Raw genomic sequence first — 24,579 nt, 5'->3', positions numbered from 1 at the left:
AAGGGGAGGGGGCAGCTTGTCCTTTCTTAGGACCCTTTGTGTAAATATGAGGAAAAAACATTAAAATTTTAAAAAAAAACAGATATATATATATATAAAAGAAAAAAATAAGATTTTGAGTTGATACTTAAATTTTTTTAGTAGTAGATCATATTTCTAAATTTTTCATAAAATTAATAATAAATAGCTTTATAACTTATTATTTATTAAATAATTATTTATTAGAAGTAAAATATTTAAATAATTATGTAAAAAATATTTGATCTCCTTTTATGTATATTAAACCCTTATTGTAAAGTATTCTATAATAACACTGACTAGACACATATAGTTCAGTTGATTTAAGAATGTTCTAACTTACTTATCTAGAACTCTTAAATTTGAATCATATGCAGCTATATAAAATACTCAAAAAATTGTTGCTGCTAGATCACACTACATAATAAATTAATGATACACTCAGTTTATTGTAAAGTAATGTATAATAAAATTAAACATAGTTACACTTGTTTACAGCTGATAGGGGGAGTGAATTAATCAAAGAAGGCCAATTTCTCTGTCTCTTTTTCCTATCACATCTCTCGCAATTCTCATTTTAAATAGCAATTATATTAAGTTATTATTTACGAAATTTGCATGGCTGGTTTATGTATAAAAAAATACGACAAAGTTACACTTGTTTACAGCTGTTTCGCCCTTATTTTCAACATATTTCTTAAGCATAATTATTTTAATTTTTAATATGTTAAAATCACAATATACTTAAATTAAAATTAATAATATGTACCATAAAAATAAAATTAATAATAACTATGTTCTTACTTAACTTCTTTAAAAGAGCCTTTTTCATTCCATTTCTTTTTATAATATATAGTTGGATTTAATTTTTTTTATTTTCTTTTACAATAAGTGACAACCTCGTAAACCTTGAATTTTGTTATCATGCTTATGTTAATATGCTAAATACAAACCGATCGATTTCCATTTTTCTATTTTGAAAAATTAACGGAGCAACCTGAATTAAATCTAGTTATGTCATCTTCTTTAGAAAAGCAAGTTACTACAACAATCTCAAAATATAATTATTGTTAGGGGTTCCATGAGCAGGACTATCCTGTGCGCTTAGCAAGATCTAGGTTAAAATATTATGATTTTACGAAATTGAAGCACATAGTGCAAACTTCAAAATCAAGGATGCACTTTGCTTCAAAAGTTAGAAAATGTTGAGTGCGCCTGAAGCTAGAAGGAGGAAACAACCAACAACTCAAATATATATAAGCTGAAAGAAACAAGAATTATGAGAAGATCTGGTCGTGATGCCTTAAGCAACTGTGTAAGGTACGAAAATAAAAGCTAACAAATATAAAATAAGAGAGTTTTTACAGTACCCTCATTAATTTAGGAGATTTTGATACTTTTGTTTTTCAACCAATTATAATCAAGTTACATTATTTTTACATTTAATGATAATTTTATTATATATATATATATATATATATATATATCAATTTTTAATCCCTGCATAATTAAAATATTAAAAAAAAAACTTTTCTCTGTGTATCTTTCTCAAGGTCTAAGCGTTTAAAGTGCATCCAATAATCAATCTTTATGAGAAATAATACCTTTTAATATGTTGTTACTCCCACACAAATAAAAATTTGTAATTAACTTGCACATCACACACTATGATTGCACTTATTGTTCAATTCATCTAAGAAAATAAAAAGCTAAAAGCCAAATTTGATGGATGAATTTCGTGTAGTACACACGGCACAGAAGAGTATCCGAGTATGCAAAGGCTGGTTGAGATTTGAGGATAATAAGAGTAATAAGAGAATGCATTCTCTTTGATATACTCTCGATGATTAACTAAAATTTGTTGAGTGATTTTGTGGGTTTCATATGTTATTTAATGAGTTTTTTTCTTGATTTTATAACTTTTAATAAATTCTAACTAATAATAATGGAGTGAGTTAGAAAAATATGTTAGAGAATTGTGTTGCTAATACTTTCAAAGTAATGCTATATCCACATTCCATTTTTGAATGTAAATATTTTATTATTATATTTATTTACATATCATAGTTAAATTCATTTATTTACTAGATGTTAAATATGGAGGTATTTTTCGATCATTTTTATATTAATGATTGGTAGGATTAAATTGGTAAATAATGCATGTGGGTTGGACTCAAAGTCCAATCCGCTTAACATGACATATTAGTCTAAAGAAAAAAAATCAACACAAAGTATAAGACTATTATAACATACTTAAGACTTAAGAATAAAGAAGTCTATTTCGACTTAGAATATGTCATAGCGTTTTGCTTTAAAATAGGTTAACATTTTGTCTATGAGGTGTTGAACTCATTTAAACTTATATTTACTCAATTTATATTGTATTCCTTATTATTTTTTTACCCTAAAAAATTTAAAAATAATTTTTGTTGTTTCAAATTTTTTACTCCTCAAAATCAAATCAAATAAACCCCTTGACCCCTTTTGTCCAAAAAAAAATCGATATATATATATATATATATATATATATATATATAATTTTAATAAAGTTAATTAGTTATTTTAAACCAAATAAAACTATTTAAACTTATATTAGACCCAATTTATACCAACAATTATTTTTTCTACATCCAATAAATCTCAAGTGTCACTTCCTTTCCAATTCGAATAGGATAATCCAAAATATAAAATTATATTTCAGGTTAATCCTTCTAAAATGGTAAGACAGTGGTGCTTGAAGTATCCAAATATATCTATTAGGATTAAATTGTATCATTTCATAGATTTAATACACAAAAATGAAATCTTTAGAAAACTTAAATTACCAAAATAAAATAATTTAAAAAACATAATAGACTCTTGACACCAAATTCATCCAATTAATTTTAATGGTTTTTTAGCAAAAACTTTAATATTTAAAAGAAGAAAAGCTGTATACAAAAATTATTATTTAATCACATAATTATCAGTATTATGTGATCAGCAATAAACTTGGCCCATGATAAATATAACGGTCCAAACCCTAAATAAAAACAGAATTTCAAATCACGGGTATAAAAAACCTAACTCACGAAAACTAGCCGTTACAACAAACAGCGCCTCTCTCGCTCTCTCTCTCTCTCTCAAGATTCCTCTCTACTCAAAAAATTCTCACTCTATTTCATTTTCAGAACTCCAAATCCAATTCAATCAATTCCATTTTCAACTCTCTCTGATTCTCAGAACCAATATCGATTCCGAAAATGGCACTAGCAAGCACCAACACCGATCAATCCACAACCACCACTGCTTCAAAGAAACCCTCAAAAAAATCTGAGAATCTGAACCCTAACGTGCCTCATCATCGAAGCCCTTCTTCAAAGTCCCCTGCTTTGCAATCTTCCAAGTCCAGTACCAGCAACCCAATTGCGCAATCCACGCAGAACAATATCCGGCAGAAGAAGTTTGTGGTGGCGAAGAAGAAGAAGAATCAGAAGGGTACTCAAAACGACGCCTTTTCGTGCAAGTGCAAACACAACGGTGGTGCCAAGTGTGTTTGTGTGGCGTACCAGACTCTGAGGGCTTCTCAGGAAGAGTTTTTCCTCAAAGAGAAGAAGGATTGTGATTATGATTTTGACGAAGAAGAAGAAAGAGAAGCAAAAGCTGAGAATGCTATTGAAATCAATGGAACAAAAAGTGAAACAGTGGCAGATGAAGAAAATGAAGAAATGGAGGGTGGTTCTACTGTGAAACGAAGGAGAGAGAGGGATAGGTTGTTGGAAGAGGCAAGGAATAGTGTTCCTGAAAATGGGTTTGGGAGGGTTATGCATTTGGTCAAGGCTTTTGAGAAGCTTCTCACTATACCTAAGAGTTCAAAGGAGAAAGATCACAAGGAGGAGCATGATAATGAGCATGAAGAGAAAGAGAATAAGAGCAAGGTGATGAAATGGGCATTGCCAGGGTTGCAATTTCAACAACATACTAAGGCACTTAAAGCAAGTACTGAAGATGCTTCCGGTTCTGGTTCTTCTTCTTTTTGTTGTACTTCTGATTTGGGCCAAGGGATTTCAGTTTCTTCGTCTTGGGATTTTAGCCGTGCAAGGTTTGGCTTTTGGCTCTATTTTGATTAGATTAAGGGCAAAGCTTAGATGTAGTTCCTTAGGTGCTTTTGGTGCACAGTATTGTGATTAGATTAAGGATAAAACTTCTCCAATCAAAATTAGAGTTTTACTTCAGTAATCCTCTCTGTGTTAAAGGTCAACATTGATTCTTAAGGAACTTCAATTCTGACTGTAGAATAGCACTAAACACACCTATGGATGCGCTCACTTTTCTTGATTTGTGTGTCGTTTGTTATTATTTTGGTTTTTGTTGGTGCTGCAGTGTGTCTAGTAGGAATTCTGGGGGTAGAAGGAGCAGGAGAAATGTAAGACTTTAGATGCTGTTTTTATTATATGATTAAGTGCTAATGAAGAGTGGTTAATGATTCACCAATGGGATTTTGAGTTTTGAGTTTTATTGATTGGGTTTCTTCAGAGCTCGGAGTCATCTGGGACTTTTGGTGGGAGGAGGTGGAAGCAGAAGGAGAAGCTAAAAGTTACCAGGCAAAAACCATTCAAGTTAAGGACTGAGGTAGTTTATGAGAAATGATTGGTTATCAAGGCAGTTTTTGTTTTTAATTTTTCATTGACTTTGGAGTGTGGAGAGTAACATTTTTATGGAATGACAATGATACTGTAGCATAGGGGAAAGTTGAAAGAGGAAGAGTTGGTGAAGAAAGTACAAGAGATGATGGCTGAAGAAGAGAAGATGAGGATACCAATTGCACAGGGTATTCCGTGGACAACAGATGAACCTGAGGTGAGGTCATTTTTTCATGCAAGTACTTAGCTTGGGGTCCATATGACAGATTTGGCCTCATGTTTTCTTAGCTTAATATCACTCTTTTGGTGTCACTTGTTACAGTGCTAGTCATGTTTAATTGTAATGAATTACTTAGCATAATATCACTCTTTGGTGCCACTTGTTACAGTGCTTGTTAAAACCTACAGTTAAAGAAAGCACAAGGCCTATTGACCTAAAGCTTCATAGTGATATTCGGGCAATTGATCGTGCTGAATTTGACCAACAGGTGCTTCTTTCATCCATTTCCCCCTTTCTCTTTATTTTTATTACCTAGTATTTTCTTTGGTTTTATACATTATAAAATGTAATCTTTTGTGGGTCTACATACTATTACTACTGGTCTTCATGAATCATGGTTTTAACTACCGAATTCAATTGAGCTACTGATATCCATTTCCCCCTTTCTCTTTATTTTTATTACCTAGTATTTTCTTTGGTTTTATACATTATAAAATGTAATCTTTTGTGGGTCTACATACTATTACTACTGGTCTTCATGAATCATGGTTTTAACTACCGAATTCAATTGAGCTACTGATATCATTTGGGAAAAATACACGATTGTTGAAAACACAACCAAGTATCTTTCATTTGTTGGATGTTTAATTGTGTAGGTGGCAGAAAAAATGAACTTCACAGAACAACTCAAGTTGGAAAAGGAAAGACAACATAAGGTACACTATCTACTACCTTTCTAAACATGCTTCCATGGAAAAAGGCATGCACTGAGTTAAACATTGATGCCTTGTACTTCACTCCCTTGTGTAGTTAGAAGAAGAAGAAGAAATCAAGAGGTTGAGGAAGGAACTCATTCCTAAAGCTCAACCAATGCCTTATTTTGACAGACCATTTGTCCCAAGGAGGTAATGAACTCATTCTTTTTGCAAGGTCTGTCTCATTTGTTCCATTGTTCTCTTTAGAAGGTGTCTCACTATTATAGTATTATTATTCTTTCTCTATTGCAAGGTCAATGAAGCATCCAACCATACCTAGAGAACCCAAGTTCCACATACCCCAACATAAGAAGATCAAGTGTTTGGTGTCAAGGAATGACATGAACCCCTACTCCTCCTATCTCAACTAAGCTTCCAATGGTCATTTGCTGATATGAAATCAATGAATGCTTTCATTTCTCCATCATTCTCTCCACAATTCAATTTTTTACATGGGCAACTCAATATATAGTTGCAAATTCTTTTTTACCAAGTATATTTTAGTACACATACTGTGACTCCAGGAGCATCACAGTTGGATATAGATGGTCGTTGCCAAGTATCTTCCTTTCATTGAAATGAAATGAATTTACTTTGGTTTTTTTTTTGTGAATTTGTTATTAATTCAATTATAGAGAGAACAAGAGAATTCATTACCTCCTTGTTACACACTTACACCCCTGATTATCATTATAAAAATGCAAATCAATGGTAGTGTATTAAGATATTATAAAAAAAATACAAATTAATGTGTTACAAACAAGTTCAAAATTTTCTTAAAAAAATAAAATACGTTCAAATTAATAATAAGTTTTTTTATATTATTCTATAGCTTTTTTTTCAATATTTATACATAAAGTTAGACTATATGTATCAATGTTCAAAAAATAAATAAAAAAGGCTACATTAGCAATAATGTCAATGTTGTTTAAGATTACAAGGCATTTTAGGTAAAAGATTAAGACTTAAATATGTTTTTGTTCGTATAAGTTAAATTAGTATTTTTTATTTTTTTGTTCCTATATAAGTTTATTTTTCTAGTTTTGATTTTATAAATTTTTTTTGTTCATTTTTAGTCTTTATAAATTTGTGTCTTTTCAATTTTAGTCTCTTTAATGTTTCAATGTTTTCATTTATAATTATTATAAATTTGTATTTATAAGGATCAAAATTGAAAAAATATAAATATATAAGACAAAAAAATGAGCAAAATATTTTTACAAGGACAAAAATTACAAAAACATCAACTTAGAAGGATTAAAACCAGAAAAATAAATTTATAAGGACCAAAAATAAAAAAATATTAACTTCTGGACTAAAAACATATTTAACCTAAAGCTTAAACATAGAATTTACTCTTTATACGTGTTTCAATTCTCAATTCGATTCATATATGTAGAAATTTATTAAATATGCTCCTATAGAATACGCTACACATGTGGGGACTAAGTTAAGAATGTATAAGAAAGTTATACTAGGAACTAAACTGATAACATTTGTACATATAGATACTGAATTTTGTGCTTCTTTTGTAGGAATCAAATTAAGAATGTGTATAGGCATAGTCAATAAAAATTTGCAATTATAAACTAAAATTAAAAATATATTTAAACCAAAGATTAAACATATATTTTAGTCTCTATATGTGTTGTAATTCTCAATTTGATTCATATATGGAGAAATTTAATAAATATGTCCTTATAGAATAGGCTACACATACAGGGACTAAGTTAAGAATGGATGAAAAATTTAACCATAGTAGGAACTAAACCGATAGCATTTGTACACATAGAGATTGAATTTGGTCCTTCTTTTGCAGAAGCCAAATTAAGAATGTGTATAGGCATAATCAATAAAAATTTACAATTATAAACTAAAAATAAAAATAAAATAAAGCAATATATTTGATTTGTTGCATATATTCTAATATCAATAGAAAGAGAACATAGTGCACAGCACAGCCAGTGAAAGAAATTGGAAGGATTAAAGAAAAAAAAAAAGAAGCAAAGCAGAGTAGAGCCCGTTTTTTCAATAAATAATAATAATAATAATAATAATAATAATAATAATAAGAATAATAATAATAATAATAATAAAAAGGTGAGAGTGTAGTTTTGTGACAGGTGGACTATTTTTTGGTGGCCAGACAATTTTATAGATACTATTGATAAGTGATATTGTATTTTATAATATTAACTTTTTTTTATAAAAAAGACCGGAGTTAGTATATCACTCTAGTTAATTCACTAGACAATTACCCAAATACATTAAGCAAGATTAAAATTTAATCAGATTGAGAAATTTTGATATACTAAAGTTGAATATTGTTGCGAAAATAAAGGAGGAATGCTTGGGGTTCAAGAAGTAGGGTATAGTGGATGTACTATTAGATAAGAGATATGTCTGGTCTGGGTCAAAGGTTGGAACTTGGAAGAAAAGGAGAGGAATCACAAAGCACTTATTGGAACAACAGGAAAATATTTTATCTAAAATAATTAAGTATCCTATTTTTTGTTACAGATAGTTTTGTTTACTTTTTTATATGTATTTTACAAATTTGCATTGTTAATTGATCGTGCTTAATTAGTTTTTATTTTACAAATCTCCTAACATATTATTGGTACTAGTAAAATTAGATTCAAATCTCTTAAAAACATCTTTATTGAAATGCTCACATGAATGCTTAATTTTAAGTAACGTTATTTTACTTTTTTTCTATTAAAACAGATTATATAGAATTGTTTATATAAGCAATGGTTGCTTAGAATTGTTTATATAAGCCACAGTTGTTTAACAACATTTGTATTATAAATAACATATTTTTCAAGTATTGTATGACTCATAAAATTAAGTTAAGCATTTATTTTAGGAATCTTAACATTTGACATTTGAGTGAATTTTCATAAAATATTTAAATCTATATAGTATTGTAAAACCCACAAAATTAAAATAAATAACTCATCTAAATTATGTATTGTAGATTTAGACACAAATAATAAACTTTTATATGGACCTATGGTACCTTAAGAAAAATATGAATTCATAATGGCATACTATCATTGTTAACATTGACTTGTGATTTAGGTGTGAATAATGAACTTTTATACAAGAACAAGAAAAATTAACATATACTGCATAGCTTTTGGTTTTTTAGATCAATTTGCCGATTTAAAACAGTTTGATTTGCTTTTGAACACCCCAACCCCAGTACCCATATGCTGTTCTTGTTGAGCATTAATTTCCTATTCTATTGCTTTTCTCCACTAGTTTTCTTAACGGGTCAGGAAAAAAATCCTTGCTGAGAAGGGGCAATCATCACTTCAATCCATATCATTCAATATAATGTGGGAGATTGGAGAAGATAATGCATTGAGAACTTATCAAAACCTTAAGACCAAAACTCCAAACTAGAATAAAGGTTAAAAAATTAACAAAAAAAATTGTAAAAGTCTCAGCAAACAATACTTAATTTTTCCTTAATAAAAAAACAAAAATCCTAGAATATGCATAATCAGTTCTCAATAACATGTTTGATCAAGCAGCAACCACTAGAAGTGATTTTCCTGCCTCAAAAAAAAAAATTGAAACACAAGTATGTCCTCAAGAGTTTATGCAATATACAGATGGAGTCAATCTCAATCTAAACGAACGTGACTCTTCAAAGTATTCAACAGGGAAGTATTTGGTCTTTTCTGCTTACACGATATTGTGTTACAAGGGAATTCATTTTCAATAGTGTGGGCACATCGAGATTCTATCAAACTACTGAATTCATTTTCAATATTGTTGATTTGTGATACAACTTATAAATATCGTCTTCTGCTGTTGGAAATTGTTGTCACCTCAACAAACATGACTTTCATTATTGTCTTTACTTATTTAAGTTATGAGAGAATGGATAATTTTGAAGCACTTTCTCTATGTTCAATTGTTTGACTCGGAAGGAAGACAGTTGAAATTAATAATCTTTTTGTATGTTGAATGTGGCCCAGTACCCGAAGCGAAGTGGATGACCATTCCTGACATGGGTTATGTCATTATCAGTCGATATAATGTTGCATTGGTCCACTTATCTAGGTTGCAAAGTTGGATCTTCTTTTCACTTAGGAGTTTCACGTCAGTTGCATCCTGTCTTATTGCAATTGGATTTGTTCATGGAAATCACTTTATGTAGGTATACATTATCCACTAAAGACACCATTTACTTTTGTAAGTTAATGCTAATTTATTCGCTAACTCAAACTTTTGTATGATAATGTAGCTTTTTTTAATGGATAATTGTCTCTTACCTCTTGTTGTACCACAATAGAGAAGATATTACATACTCAAAGCTCGTTCATGGTAAAAGCCTTGCATGAAATGCATTCAAACTTTCAACTAAATACAATTTCTATCAACTAGAGGATCTCAATATATAATAAATTTTTCAAAGGATTGAAATAATTTTAAGCATTCAATATGTATCCAATTAATTTTATGGATGTGTACCTCAATATGTAATAGATATTTTTATGAAATTTCATTTAATACATCAGTTTTTTCTTTCTACGAAACATATCTATGTAACTATTAGAAAAACAAACAAAAAATGTAGAATGAAAATATGATTTCATTGCACGGTGTACAGCAAAATCATACTTCCATTGTACAATTTTTTACAAAAAAAAAAAATTACACAACGAAATCACGATTCTGTTATGCAACTTTTTTCTGTAAAAAGATGCAATAAAAGTATGATTGTGTTGTATACTGTGCAACGGAATTCCGTTGCACGTGTCATATTTATCTCCCCTGCATAACTCAATCGTGATTCTATTTTGTATTTTTTCCTTTACCCTCAATACATAAAGAAATTGCAATCTCATTATGTTTTTTTATGTGTCTCTCTAATGCAGTAGAATCGTGATTCTGTTTTGCCTTCAGAGGATGAAGGTAAACTTAAAATTTTTGAATGATGGTAGAGACCAATAACAATTTGGTTGAGACCAATAGCAACCATAGTGGTTTGAACAATTCGGACCATTTAGATCTCCATGAATACTATTGTTGAAGAAATGGTAGATATGGCCAAAATGAGAACGTGGACGTGGAGTAACGTGTAAAAACATTGTTAATATTACATCCGAACCAATAGATATCCTTAACCATCTAACTACGCACACTAAGATTATTAATTCACTAGAATATCTGCACAATATATTCACTCAACACAAAGCGATGCTTTAACTACAAGTTTTCAAACATCATAAACATCATGTTTTATTCAAAATTTAGTCTCTTCAAATCAGGAAAGTCAACCTTAATTGTTTTTTGACATTAGCCTCTTTAAATAAATAAAAAAGGTCATGCACCTTTATGTTTTTTGGTATCATTGGTTGATTTGCTTTTGTTTTGTTTTAGATATTAATCCTTCTATTTTATTTATCTATTCAGAGTCTCTTCAATTCAGGAAAGATCATGTACCTTTATGTTTTTCGGCATTAGATACTTAGAGGCACATTGTAGCGGTCCTTGTTAGATACTTAGAGTTTATGGTTAAGATGAAGTTCTTCACAATCTTGCATTGTGCTGGGACTATTTGAAGTGCTTAAATGCACAACAAGAACACAAAGGAAAAGCCGTAGGACTTAATTTGTGAAAATTTCATATGCTTTAGTTTATTTTGGAAAGCAACTTCTATCAAATTACCTTACAAACCATTCCAATTAATTAGTCATCCAATATCCAGAAAAACTAACATAAATTAATAAGCAGTTTGAGTTGGTTTAATTCAGTTTTTGCCTGATCAGCTTTTGGTTTTTACGGTTTTAACAGTTAGATTTGCTTTTGAACACCCGTAGTACCCACGTTCAGTTCTTTTGAGCATTAATTTTCATCAGATAAAATATAATTTTAATCTCGTTACTTTTAATAAAAACTTATACTAATCCCAATCTTTAACTTTGATCAATTTGATAACTAAAATTTATGAAAGTTAAAATTCGGGGACTAGGGGAATAAAATCAAGTTTCACTGAAAATACAAGGGGGCTGAAAATATATCGTTATTCTATTGCTTTTCTCCACTAGTTTTCTTAAAAGAACAGTGCAATAGAGGGATCGGAAATTGGGTCAGGAAAAAACCCTTGCTGAGAAAGGGCAGGCATCACTTTTGTCCATATCGCTCAATATAATGTGGAGATTGGAGAAGATAATGCATTGAAAACTTGTATCAAAACCGTAAGACCAAAACTCCAAACTAGAATAAAGGTTAAACATTTAACAAAAAACAAATTGTAATATTCTCAGCAAACAATACTTAATTTTTCCTTGATACCATCTACTGATAAGCAAACATAAATCCTAGAATATGCATCATCAGTTCTCAAAAAGATGTTCAATCAGGCAGCAACCACAATTCGCCCAGCAACTTGATCAAGATCCCTTCGACCACTAGATGTGATTTTCCTACCTCTGCAATTAAAATAAAAGGCACAGAAAGCTTTGAGTACTAAGTATAGAATAAGCATACAATGTGCTTAACAAATACTGAAAGAAACAATGAAATGAAAACAATCAATTGGTGTCTCCAACTTCATGTCAACGCAAGGTCTTTTGAATCAACCTAGCAATTAAATGAAGCACAAGTATATCCTCAATCCTAAAGTTAAAATACCTAGCAATTGTTCCATTAGCATTTTTGGCATTTAAGAATTAATATCACAACACAACTTACCCTTTTGTATCAATCTCAACAATGCTCATGTTTTGCAATTGTTGCAGAATGTGTCTTGCAATAGCCCCACTGCTCTTGCAGAAATGTGGGGGACGGCTTCCATTTCTCTTGCTTCCACCATAGATCCTCTGGAAAGCCCCAACACCAAGACCGCCTCTCAAATAAATCTTTCTTGCCATTGAGGCTGTAACCAAGGTTGAACACCATTAGTTTAAAAGTAAATATGACAAAAATATTTACCAACAAAAATGTGTAGAATCTGCCAAACTTGCACTTAGTGAAGTGTAAACTCACCAGCCCTAACATAATACCAGTCAGGATCATATGGAGCCAATTCCTTAAATTTTGCTGTTTTTACAATATCAGTCCACTCAGGAAGCTCCATCTGTTGACAACCACACACAAATCAACTGTTACAATGGAAAATATAACCTTCAAGTTCAAATGTCAATAACTTAGCACTTAATTACTTCACTCAAGTAAACACATAAACTTGTTACAAGCAACATTAATAGGCATTCACAGAAGCACCAAAGCAACACAATTCAACTTCAAATTAAGAAGCCAAAAAACAAATAGCAGACACCATTCTGGACTAAGGAATGAAAAATCAAAGCCATCAAATACCATCTTCCATACACCACTATGCAACAAACAGTGTTTCCCCAATTTCCTACCCACAAAACAGCACACATGGATTAATATTCAAGGTTTTATAAAATGGTCCGCTACCACAATTGCACTCACACACCATCAAGGTTTTTGAGATCTCCACTACCGCAATTGCAGCCACATTTGAAAACAAATTTGCAACCACAATTTAAAACATATTAATATTACATCCAAAACAATGGTTAACCTAAATCATCTACTTACCCTCATTGAGAATATGATTCACCAGAATATCTGCACAACAATGGATTCATTCAACACAAAGCCGGGTCGTAACTAGTAACTACGATTTTCCTCTCATCATAAACACAAGCCCAAGCAAAAAGAAATTACTATCATTACTACTAATTCGAAGCGCGTGCAACCCAAACACAAAACAAAAACAAAACGTACAGCAACACAAACGACCCAAATGAACAAGAGCATTGAAAAGCGAAGAAAGAGTGGAAATTCGAGAGACCCAGAAAGAGAAAACGATGACAGAGATGGCAAAAATTGAACCTTGCCGGAACGCTTGAGATGGGAGGCGTAAGCCTTCACGAAATCGTGAGGCGAAACATCCTTCACGGTCCTCGCGGTTGCCATTGATGAATCAAAGAGAAAAGTGGTTATCTCAGAAACTCAATTTCTCTCTGCGTAGGCGAAAGGGCATGACACTTTTTCAGGGTTCTTATATAAATTGATCTCAAAATTAGGGTTTCCGCTTCTTTTCGGGTCATGCCTGACCCGGTCTAAGCCTAAGCCCATTGGGCTTCACTTCGTTCGAACTTATGTGTCCAGCAGCCAAGTCTCAATTTTCCTTATTTATTTTCTTTTTTTTATGAACGGCTAAATTCCTTCTTTCCTTAGTACTCATTTTGTGAATGGGAAAATATACACTAGTCCATCAATTTGTTAGACAATGACAATTAGGTCTGCACAAAATAAAAAATAAAAATTTTATTCTAAATGTATAAAAAATACGAACTAATCATATCGTTAAATCAAATAATTGTGTTTACGTGACACCTCTTACAATAATATAGTCAATAGACATCATATGTCAAAAAATTAACTTTTTAAGTTAGTATCTGAACTTAACAATTTATTATCATTTTAGTCCTTAAACTTGATTAATTCTTGACATATTGGTCCTAAACTTAATTACGTTCTATTACTTTGATGTCCAAAAATATTTTTAAATTTTTAATTATGTCTCACACTACATATGAATTATTAGCATAGTAATAATAAATGACATTTATTTACAGTAATAATAATTATTTATGGTGATATAAATTAAATGAAAAATAATTATCAGGTATAGAAATAAGAAATATTATATTTTGTATTTAAAATCATTATTAATTTATTTATTATATTTTATTAAATTGAAGTTATGAAAAATAAAATTATAATAATGACAAACATCAGTATAACTAAACTGAAAATAAATAAACATATAAAAATTAAATTTAGTTTTTATAAGAATTAAATTAAAAATGTATATTACATAAAGAATAAAATATATTTTTAATCTTTAATGGCATATTTTTAATTTGAATCCTCCCACTAAATGTTGAATAGCCTTGTTCTTAAAGTATTCATCTATTTATCTTTTCATCCCTCCCGCGTGATGGCGTGAGAGCTCCATTAAGAGTTGATTTGTCATTTGATGCAACAAATTGGTAATGATCACGAGTTAAAGGGGTAAGATGTGTAAAATTTTTCTACAATAAAATATGATCATATATATATAACAAAATGATTTTAGTTTAGAAATTTTATGTTAATAATTTAATTGTATGTAGGATTAGGCTAAAATTAAATAAAATATAATAAAAATTGATCTGCTTACGCTCCTATCTACTAACGTACCTATTGAAATTGAAATCAAATAAAATATATTAAAAATTCAAATGATATAAAAAATTACTCCGTTAAATTATAGGATTTGAGGTTAATACCTGTACAAGACAGACATGCGTAACTAAGCTAGTTAACTAATAAAGTGTATTGTTGCGAGGGACCAAAAGCTAATCAAAAAAATGGCACCAAAGCTTCAATCGGAATTGTTGTTGGTAAATCCCTAATGTAGAGTCGCGCACAAAAGTGGGAAGCTACTCTCGAGGGCCACTTTAAGGTCCAAACAGCTCAAACAAAAACTTTAGGCTCTCAAAAAAAAGTTCCAATTTTTTTTTAAAAATAATATACTTCAAAAAAATTTATTGTAAAATTATATTTGAAAATAAATTTTAATTAAAATATTATAAGTAATTGTTAAATTTTTTATTGGTACCATAAGTAACCATCAATGAGTAACAACTCTTTACTAATATCGCAGCTTTCCTTAGAAAAAGAGATTTAATAGTTAATAATTAAAGAAATCCAAAAAATTTTCTTTTATTTCTATACTATTTTTTTTTAATTCAATTTTAATTTTGTATTCTTTTCTCACTGTCTTTCATACTTCTCTGTCTTCTCACATGTTTCTTTAGTTTACTTGATTATCGGTGAAGAGTAAATAAAAGATTTCATTCTTAAATTTATTTTAGGTCTCTCAAATCCTTGAGTCACCCCTGAGCTACTCATCTTCGTCTTCGACAGCAATTTAGTCCACCAAGTCGTCTAGGCCCAAGTTGCAGATGCGAGAGTGTGCACCCACATGTAGACACGATGATAACGATGATTATGGAGAGAAATCATTATTGAAGGGTGAAATCGTTAGAGAAAGATAACCAAGATAGAGAAAAAGAGTAATAGGTTTTTCGAGGTTCAAACCCCTGGATACTGATTTTTCTACTAAATTGTGTGATTTTTTGTATTTTTTCCTTTTATTCAAATCACTTGATTCTTTTTTTTCTAACTTTTTTCTAGATGTCTAAAAAATTAAGTAAAAATTTCAGCTCAAAATTCGTAGCGATCAATTCTCAGTAATTTTTACGAGTTTGTATGTTCAAACTACCAGCACCAACGATTTTAGACTTCGAATTTTTTAAGCATAGTATATTGATTGCCTTGGGCTTACTTTCTACCTTCCTATGTATGTTGAACTCACTAGGCTTGTTTACCACAGTTTTAGGAGTTAAATATTCACTTAGGATCAAAATTTCAGCCAACAATTCAATCATTAAAACTCAAATTCATAATAGACACAATCATAAGAAAACCTAAAAGTTCAAGAAAAGGTTCACAAACAAAGACTCTCTAAGAATTTTGCATGAACATGTTAAGGAATAATTAACATACAAGATTTGACTCAAATCAAATAATAGGCTAAATGAATTTCATACACTCATGAACAAATGAATTAGACAAAGAAACAAGAAAAATAAAATTCAGCACAACATAAGAAATCTTATGTGACAAGTTTCATGACTAAACATGACTTCTATGACAAAACTACAATAGGTGAACAAGTCACTCTAGATTTTTGAGATTTTCTTATACTTTAATATTTTTGTAAGAATTTTATGATTTAGGTTTCAGCCAAAAAAATAACAAAAAAAAAACTCAAAGAAACCTAAACTTAGCACAATTCATGGTTTTCCTTTGATGTTATTATAGTGCATAGTGCCTGATTGAATCTTTGCGGGTTCAATTTGTGTTGAGGTTGGGTGTTTTGTTTTTACTTTTATCAATCTTTTTAGCAACTATGTGGTATGCGTTTTGTATCTGCAGGTTTATCCACCTCACCGAGACTTGTTTGTAGATCCAATTGGTTTTGTGAGCGAATCATAAAAGGTTGCCGTGAAAAATTCACCTTATTAGCTTTATTCCAAGACCAGACCATGAATTTGACACATTCCAAATTGTGCCGCATATTATCTTTATTTCCTTCTAGTTTTTTTCTGGAACTTAGGGGAGTGTATTTTATTTTTTTTGAAAGAGGATATTCTTTAAAAACAATTTGAAAAAGAATATTTAAGCAAAGAGGGAGAGTGGATATAGCAATCTCAAAAAATTCAAACCAAATTAATTGGATTGATTTGGGTGGATTTAAATCCGTAGGATTCTCACACTCATGAATACCCTATATATCCCTAGTCTTGAACCGAGGATTTTTTTTTCCTTCTCTCCCTCCAGCAATTGGTTCTTGAACATAGTTACATAATTCTTCAATACCCTTGCGCGTACCAAATTTATGGTATTATATAATATGCTATATTCTCTTTAAAGAAACTCTTGTAATAAAATTTAAAAGTGCCGAACTATGTAGCTACACTCTTTTAGTGAAAGTGTTTTTTCATAGGATCTTCTTTCAAGTGTTTCTTATAGGGTCTTCTCACAAGGATTTTTCAAGTGCCAAACTTTTAACAAAAAAACTTGGTAAGGTTATAAGATCTTAAAGACCATAAAGGAGTGTTTCACAATCCAATTCAAAAGTTTGAACAGTTGGTTCTTGAATATAGTTACATAATTCTCTCAGGAATCTTGTTATTATATCATATATGTGTACTAGATTTTTTTTAAAGAAAATCTTATAATAATAATAATGTAAAAAGTGAGAAACCACATTATTACACATATTACATATATGTACCCATACTTGATGAAAAAACTAAATACAAATACGAAACTAATCATGGCTCTTTTGTTTTACTCTCCACGGTTGCAATTTAAAAATCATATTTATATTTGTATTTTTTATGCTTCACTCAGAATTTAATCTCTTCAAAATCAGCAAATGCCACGTACTTTAATGCATTCAAAACTTAGATTCTTTAAATCAAGAAAAGTCGTGTGCCTTTATGTATTAACAATTTAGTCTCTTCAAATAAAAAAAGATCATACATCTTTATGTTTTTTGACATCACTGCTTGATTTGTTGTTGTTTGTTTTTAGATATTATCCCTTTTATTTTATTTATGATGTTCGGTGTGAGTGTCATTTGTAATTTTATAATTTTTAAGCAATAAATAGTATAAAAAAAAGTTACTACTATTAGTATTTTCTAAATTATATAATCTATGTTTATTATTGTACATCATGCACAAAATATTTCCTGGTGCACGTTATCGTTAAGTCAAAAGTGTACTCTTCTTTTGTACATACCAATGATGATACAATACCATATTGGAAAAGTCAAAGACCTACAAAATCGGCCACGATAATAGCAAAAGCAGTGGCCATAGATCGATCAGTGCACTTGGAAGCTGTTTCGATCGTTGAAGACACCAACGTTGTGCACTTGGCTCTAGAGGGAAACATCAAACATGTCTCCGAGACAAATGCAAAATCAGTGACTACAAGCCACGACATATGGTTTTTATTGTTGTTTGTTGCAAGTTAGTTAAAACTGTGTCACATTGATGGTTATTGCACCACTTGCATCGTAATCATCGAAGCCACACTTGTAAAAATCTAAACTAAAACCAAACCAAACCAAACTAAAGTGTTCCAATTCTTCTTTGTATTCTCCATCCACCCTCATTGCACTTTTTAGTTTTTACCCTTTTTCGGTGTCTTCTCATATTCCTCACACGCACACCCTCTTCGATCTCAACGCCTCTTTGGCTTATATTCTCACCGACCCACATTGCCATTCTCACCATTCTTTGCAGATCACGCACCCCTTTAGGAAGAGAGGAAGGAAAGTCTAGTTTTTGGTTCGTGGGGGTTGGTTTGCGAAATGGCCTCTTTCTCGGTCCCATGCCCCAAGTGTCCTACAACTTCTTCTTCTCCCCCTTTGGGGTTGAAATCTCTAAATGTTTCATTTCAAAGGGTGTTGAGCTTGAAGCCTTCTCTTTCATTCGGATCTTTGTCTGCTGAATCTGCTGCATCAAGGATTCAGGTATGAGTTTTGATAAGAGAAAGAGAGAGAGAGTTCTTTTGCTTGTGAGTTCCTGTTTGTTGTGAACTTGTGATTCAAGTTTTGAGCGTCTAACCTTTTAGTGTGTTTGGGTCAACATTTTGCAAATTTGATTTGGAAGTGACATGATTTATATTTAAACACTCTTATTATAAAAGCAAGTTAATAGTGAAACTTAATATAATATTTTTTACCAATACAAAAACTACTTAAAGTTGCATTAACTTAAAATCAATTAGCTGATATTTCAATGTAATTCTAGACCATCTAGCATGAATCCAAACATGTTACCAAGGATGACACATTATTAATTCACAGAAAGCATAGTATTTCTTCTCTGATTATTTCGGTAGTGTTACTGTTTTGTTCAATTGATTTGTTTTAGTAATAAATAAAGAGCGATACTTTTATCAAGGTCCCCTTTAGAGTGTCTAAAAGAATGAGTATGTTGAATCTGGTGTTGAACATAAATGGCCTTTAAATTGCAAATACAGAAAAGCATAGCAATATGTTAGATTCAATTTTGCTTGAGGTGATCAATGTTTTTGTCAACAGTTATGACGATATTTGCAGTAATATACAAGCGTGTATATCTTGAAGCCTGGTAAATATCAGCTTTATAGTTTATGATGTTTATTAATTTTCTATGATTCTGATAATGATCCTTCTATACTTGATTTTCCTACATGGGACTACAACAGAAGTTTTTCAGCATGTTATCACTTTCAGAAGTTCAATATATTCACTGCTATTTGATGGCTTTGAAGCACAACTGCAACTAAAAGTTCAAATTTTTGAGCTTGTAATCTTAAACATTAGGTTCCAATGAGCTTAAAGTTGAAGAAATTATAACTTGTCAATTAGAACTATTTCATTTCATAGATGGTGCATGATTCACTGGATAAATAATAAATTTCTTTTTCTTGATTGATTAATTAATTATTTCATTGTTACTTGTTGTCCCTTGCAGTGCCTTAACAGGAAGCAATTTTCTGTTCTGAAGGTCAGTTTGCATCAAGTTTGTTAGCAGAGTTCACATTGAGTTTTATTCTGAATGAAATTTTATTCTGCTGTTCAAATGTGTTCTTCATTAGATTGAGAAAATGTCACCATAAGTTACCCTGCTATGTACATTGTAGGCTACTAAAGTTGAAAATTCCAATTCTGCCCCTGTAATGGTCAATGGACCTAATGTTGCTTCATCGAAAGAAAAAGAAGTGCATAATGGAAAACTCTCTGGTGGTACTATCCCAGATGATGCTTCAATTATTGCATTCATGTCTCAAGTTTCAGACCTTGTAAAGTAAGATTAACCAGCTTTCACTTTACATGCAATCACTTTTTTTTTTTAATTATTGTCTATATTAAGCCTGTTAGGGCATGCATTTTTTCCATAGTTTTTCTTTTAATATCATTTCCTTGGCCAGACTCGTGGATTCGAGAGATATTGTGGAACTTCAACTTAAGCAATCAGACTGTGAGCTCATGATAAGAAAAAAAGAAGCATTGCAGCCTCCACCAGTTATAGCCCCAACATCCCCACCAATGCACTATGCCACAGTTCCTTCTCCGCCACCACCACCAGCAGCTGCTCCTGCTAGCTCTGCACCTCCAAAAGCAGTTCCTGCCTTGCCTTCCCCTGCAAAAGCAGGCACATCTTCTCACCCAACGCTGAAATGTCCGATGGCAGGAACCTTCTACAGGAGTCCAGCACCTGGTGAACCTGCATTTGTCAAGGTATGCAAACATGCATGGTTTGAATAGCACACTTTTTTTTCTGTTGAGGTGTCAATTTGCAAAGGATAACTTATGAAACTAAATTATCGTCATGTTTACTGTGACATCTCTACACCCACATATATATACTTAAGAAAAACTTTAAAATTCGGAATTTAATTAAATCAATTTTATTCAAATCACTTAAACAACTTCACGTGGATAAAAGGGTCATATTCACTTCACTATTACCAAATAAAACTTATTAGAAACATTTCTAACTCAAACCAAGGTCATCCAAAACTCCAAATAATGAATTAAAGACTCAGCATGTGAAACAAAATGATAAAAACTACATGTCTAGAACTTTATGCAATTAATACAGAACCCCATATTCCAATATCATATCCTATTAGAGCATTGTGCTCCAGCGTCCTCTAGCATGAGGTTCTCCATAGTCATCCACCTAACCATCTGCGCCCACGAACACAAAGTTCGAGATCATCACAAGATCCAAACACAAATAGCACACAGGGAATAAGTTATCGCATTCCTAACTAATAGAGAGAAACGGGACAACATAGATATACATATCATATAAATGAAATAGAACTTACTTTAACACAGCTCATGTCATTCCATCACTTATTGTGTAACATCACATCTCAACACTACACGTCTCACACATTTTCACATTATTCACGTACTCAAGGATCAAAACACAATATCACTCAATCAATCAATCAATATCGATAAATACATAAGTGTTATGCAACAAATATACTAAATCTCAATCCTTTATGCAATGTGATATCATGTTGGTGAAAAACCTCATCGAGCGTCCAAGAGTACATGACAAGACAGACCACTCTGGTAAGTCAAGTCACTTTCACTAGGTAAAATCATAGGTAGACCAGTCAGGGTCACTCTGTTTTACGAGAATGCTCTAATCATATGGGATCAACATAGGCTTCAAGGAACATTCAAATCAAGTGTATTTACCCCAAGGCCTACACTCCGAAAAGTCCGTCAGGGCCTCTCTCTCCTGATTTAAGTTCAACCCAGAAAATATTTTAGCACGCAGACTCTATCTATAAACTATACAAAACACAAGACTCCTCAATTGTTCTCAAAATAATTTGAACTCGTCGTGTCTCAAAGTGATTAAACTCGTCGGGTTTCCACAATGGATCTGATCACAATAATCGTTGCGCATTAATTCGTCACCCTTAAATGATTTTACAGTTATGTGATTATACGGTTCATAGCTCACAACTCAATGCACACAACATCTTAATATACATATGATCTCATAATTTAACACATACTCAACTTGTCACTTACACATAGTTCATCACACTTCCATAATTCCAAGACAACGCATTATCACGCCTCATGCATTATATACATGTCACATAATAATAATATTAATATGTTAGGTTTATATGATTAAACCCCTCAAACAATTTCACATAATCATATCAAAATCAAAAGAATCAAAATCATAGGTCAAAAACATGAAAATACCAATAGTACTTAATTTTATCAACCAATTCGCATCAAGGTATCAATTGACCCGTCAAACACAACAATATTATAATTATAATCATAAAGAAAGAATCACAATACAGTAAACGTCCCAAAATAAATCTTAATTTAACCCTCTAACAATCCCTACACATGTTCATTCTAACCCCAATTACAATAAACTCGTCTCTTACCTCTAAGTGGACTCACGTGTGTAATCCAGTAGTGATAGCGGTGTCTCTAGAGGTTCCATAAGATTTCTCAAGCTTTTCCTTTGGTTGCTCTGTTAGGGTTTCCAAGCGTTAGAAAGAAGAAAAAATTGGAGCCTCAATTTCATTGTTTCCTTGTGAGGAACATTTCTCTCACCATAGACATTATTGCGTAAATCCCAACGATAAAGATGTGCAAAAATGAATTTCAAACTTGGTGTTTAAATTCACGAAGATCCAACGGTTAACGATTTCGGAATCGTAATTTTACTAAGACAAATTTGAACATATGAAAAAAAAAAGGATTTTGAGAGAGAGAAGAGAAAAATAATTTGAGAGAAAGAGAGAACGTAAAGACTTATCGTAAATGTAAAAACCTAATATATCTATATTTATAACTAGGATACTTTCAGCTTATTATTTATTTTATTTTTTTATTTTATTGTTTTATAAAAAGAAACTCTATTTTACTCAAATAAATAAAACACTATTTTTTTATTTATTAAGAACATATATTTATTTTATTTACCTTAAAAAATTATTTTAATTAATAAAATAATTTCTCCTTATTTTATGAAAAATGGATGTTGCATTTACCAAGCTAATCAATGAAGAGACTAATTACTTTGCCGTTGCTTCAGGTGGGAGATAAAGTGCAGAAAGGCCAGGTTATTTGCATTATCGAGGCTATGAAACTGATGAATGAAATTGAGGTATGTGTCTTTTTAATATATTGTTTGCGTTCCCATATACTTAGGATATTTGTCCCATTGTATAGATTATCCTCCCGTATAGTAATATACAGAAATCGTTAATGCAAGGATCTTGCAGTTAACAAATCTAAAAGCACAGACCTGGTAAATCTGTTTAAAGACTGTTTTTGTTTCTGTATTGCTATCTGTTTGAGCTGCATTAACAGTTTAACACGCTACGTACAAAGTTGAGTGGTATCAGTATGAATGGATTAGGAAATAAGTAAACTATGTGGTAGTGGAGAACATGGGAATGCATGGAGTATGTGTATAGTTGGTGTTAGGAGATGAATAAAATGAAGGAAACATCCAAAGTGAGTTATGTGGAATATTTTATTAACATCTGGGAGGAAACAGGACCCTCTAAGAGCCTGTTGGACTCAAACTTTTCTACTGTAATATAAAGGTTCTCCTTCTGAACCAATTTCTATAAATCCTCTAATTTTTTGGTTACCTTTCATTGCTTGGTGGCAGGCTGATCAGTCAGGAACAATAGCTGAGGTATTAGCTGAGGATGGGAAACCAGTCAGTGTGGACACGGTATTCTTTCTCTCTCTCCCTCTCTTTCTCTCTGTGTGTGCGTGTGTGCACGTGCGTGTATGTCTGCTACAAACTACATTCTTGATTTCTATAACTGATATACTTGTGCTTCATGCAGCCTCTTTTTGTAATAGTTCCATGAGTACCAGAAGGGACCTTACTTCGAACTTGATGTGAAATCTCCCTTGTTGGAGCAGCATGGTATTCGATGACTTAGACTCTGTGTTCAGAAATTTGTTGAGTGGTAATGTTTGTCTCATTTTAAGAAATCCTTGTCGTCTTTAGCCCCCACCCCTCCTCTTAATTTATTGAGATATTTTGGACATAAAAGCCCCAGCATATCAGAATGAGAATATTGGACATTTCAGTTCTATAAGCAGTTTTGACATTTTTAGTAGTATTTATGTTCTATTTTTGTTTTCTGATTGCCCCCTCTTTCTTGTCTGAACCTGCTGGCTGGATGTTACATTACCGCAGTAATTTATTATACATCTTTGTGGCCAATAAGATTATTTATATTCAAAATAATCTTCTTCCTTTAATGAAAATTAGGCCCATTTTTTGGGTTGTTGTGGCATTCCAACTTCTGAATCAAAATTCCTTGCCACCATTGTGTTCAGAGCAGTTTCATGAACTGATATGGATTCATTTCAAAAGAAATTGTTTACAATTTGTTGCAAGCATGATAAATAGCATACATGGAATTTGAGTTCTTGTTGAATTGAGCCATAACTTCGAAATCACGTTGGTGATATTGACTACTGGTTTTATCTTGAATGGGATAAGATAAATTTGTTCAAATATAGTTGAACTCATATTACAAGTTGCAAGCTTCCAATGTCTGAGGCTTACAGAAAATGTATTTTCAAATTTCTAGAGTAAAGAAATAATAAGGGAGCTATGATCCTTTCCTTTTGGGGAATCCGGAAAGGGATATTTTAGGGAAAAGAAATAATAAGGGAGGTACGCTTATTAATTAATAAAAGTCTAGTTATCTAATTACCACAGACGCTAGACAAAATGTCCCCTTTATCATGGAAACA

General features: G+C 31.4%; 3 protein-coding genes across 3 annotated transcripts; 2 read left to right on the top strand and 1 right to left on the bottom strand.

The window, feature by feature from the left end:
• Positions 1-3,109: 3,109 nt before the first annotated feature.
• On the top strand, positions 3,110-6,274 carry LOC100791493 (protein WVD2-like 4). Its single transcript, XM_003543819.5, has 8 exons — positions 3,110-4,099; positions 4,381-4,423; positions 4,534-4,629; positions 4,738-4,857; positions 5,030-5,128; positions 5,517-5,576; positions 5,671-5,765; positions 5,869-6,274. The coding sequence occupies exons 1-8, from the start codon at positions 3,261-3,263 to the stop codon at positions 5,984-5,986; spliced, it is 1,470 nt and encodes a 489-aa protein (XP_003543867.1). The 5' UTR covers positions 3,110-3,260; the 3' UTR covers positions 5,987-6,274.
• A 5,487-nt stretch (positions 6,275-11,761) lies between these two features.
• On the bottom strand, positions 11,762-13,651 carry LOC100805469 (40S ribosomal protein S19-1). Its single transcript, NM_001289265.2, has 4 exons — positions 13,503-13,651; positions 12,624-12,714; positions 12,330-12,513; positions 11,762-12,067 (listed from the first exon to the last, which is right to left on the bottom strand). The coding sequence occupies exons 1-4, from the start codon at positions 13,584-13,586 to the stop codon at positions 11,995-11,997; spliced, it is 432 nt and encodes a 143-aa protein (NP_001276194.2). The 5' UTR covers positions 13,587-13,651; the 3' UTR covers positions 11,762-11,994.
• Positions 13,652-18,112: 4,461 nt separating this feature from the next.
• On the top strand, positions 18,113-23,956 carry LOC100807065 (biotin carboxyl carrier protein of acetyl-CoA carboxylase 2, chloroplastic). Its single transcript, XM_003543896.5, has 7 exons — positions 18,113-18,774; positions 19,763-19,795; positions 19,932-20,095; positions 20,220-20,529; positions 22,886-22,957; positions 23,471-23,536; positions 23,655-23,956. Exons 1-7 carry the CDS (start codon positions 18,613-18,615, stop codon positions 23,676-23,678), a joined length of 831 nt encoding a protein of 276 aa, XP_003543944.1. The 5' UTR covers positions 18,113-18,612; the 3' UTR covers positions 23,679-23,956.
• Positions 23,957-24,579: the final 623 nt, after the last annotated feature.

The sequence above is a fragment of the Glycine max genome, chromosome 13, assembly GCF_000004515.6.
Source record: "Glycine max cultivar Williams 82 chromosome 13, Glycine_max_v4.0, whole genome shotgun sequence".
Lineage (NCBI taxonomy): Eukaryota > Viridiplantae > Streptophyta > Magnoliopsida > Fabales > Fabaceae > Glycine > Glycine max.
The sequence above is the reverse complement of the archived record's forward strand: the minus strand, read 5'-3'. Positions and strand labels throughout refer to the sequence as shown.